General features: G+C 55.6%; 1 protein-coding gene across 1 annotated transcript in view; it reads right to left on the reverse strand.

Annotated features, from left to right (window-relative positions):
* PHKG1 (phosphorylase kinase, gamma 1 (muscle)) overlaps window positions 1–462 on the reverse strand; it is a gene marked incomplete at its 5' end in the record, with an annotated part of 3,595 nt that overhangs the window by 143 nt on the left and 2,990 nt on the right. Inside the window, one exon of the mRNA XM_010076509.1 lies at window positions 3–92. Coding sequence (XP_010074811.1) covers window positions 3–92 — 90 coding nt within the window. The remainder of the gene's footprint in view (window positions 1–2; window positions 93–462) is intronic.

Below are 462 nucleotides of genomic sequence, written 5' to 3' on the forward strand. Positions count from 1 at the left end.
GTCCCGCACCACCAGCTCCCTGGTCACCGACTTGACGAGCCGGTACTGGTAGTAAATGCGGACGGATGCCAGGACGGTCAGGCAGATCACCTGCGGCACAGGGGGGACAGGTTGGGATTTGTCACCCACCCTCCAATGGGACCCCAACGCGTCCCACGTGGCTGCTGGCCGTCGGGAGGGAGCCCGGCTCCTGGCACCGGGATTCAGTGCTGTGGGAGCGGTACGGGCTTTTTCCAAGTGTGCCCTGAATGTCAAAACTCTGGGTCAGTCCTAAATGTGTCACCTGAGGCCACTCTGGGTACCTCGGAGCTGCCCCAATGGGTGGCTATAGGGAAGGAAAAGGAATTCCTCTGTTTTACCAACTTGTGCATCATTTGATGCCCCCAAGTGATGTCAGCCACATCCATTTCAGCCGCATCCATTTCCCCTTAGAAGTGATTTTTTTTTTCTTTTTTTTCTTTT

Source organism: Pterocles gutturalis, unplaced genomic scaffold, assembly GCF_000699245.1.
Source record: "Pterocles gutturalis isolate BGI_N339 unplaced genomic scaffold, ASM69924v1 scaffold35048, whole genome shotgun sequence".
Taxonomy (NCBI): domain Eukaryota; kingdom Metazoa; phylum Chordata; class Aves; order Pterocliformes; family Pteroclidae; genus Pterocles; species Pterocles gutturalis.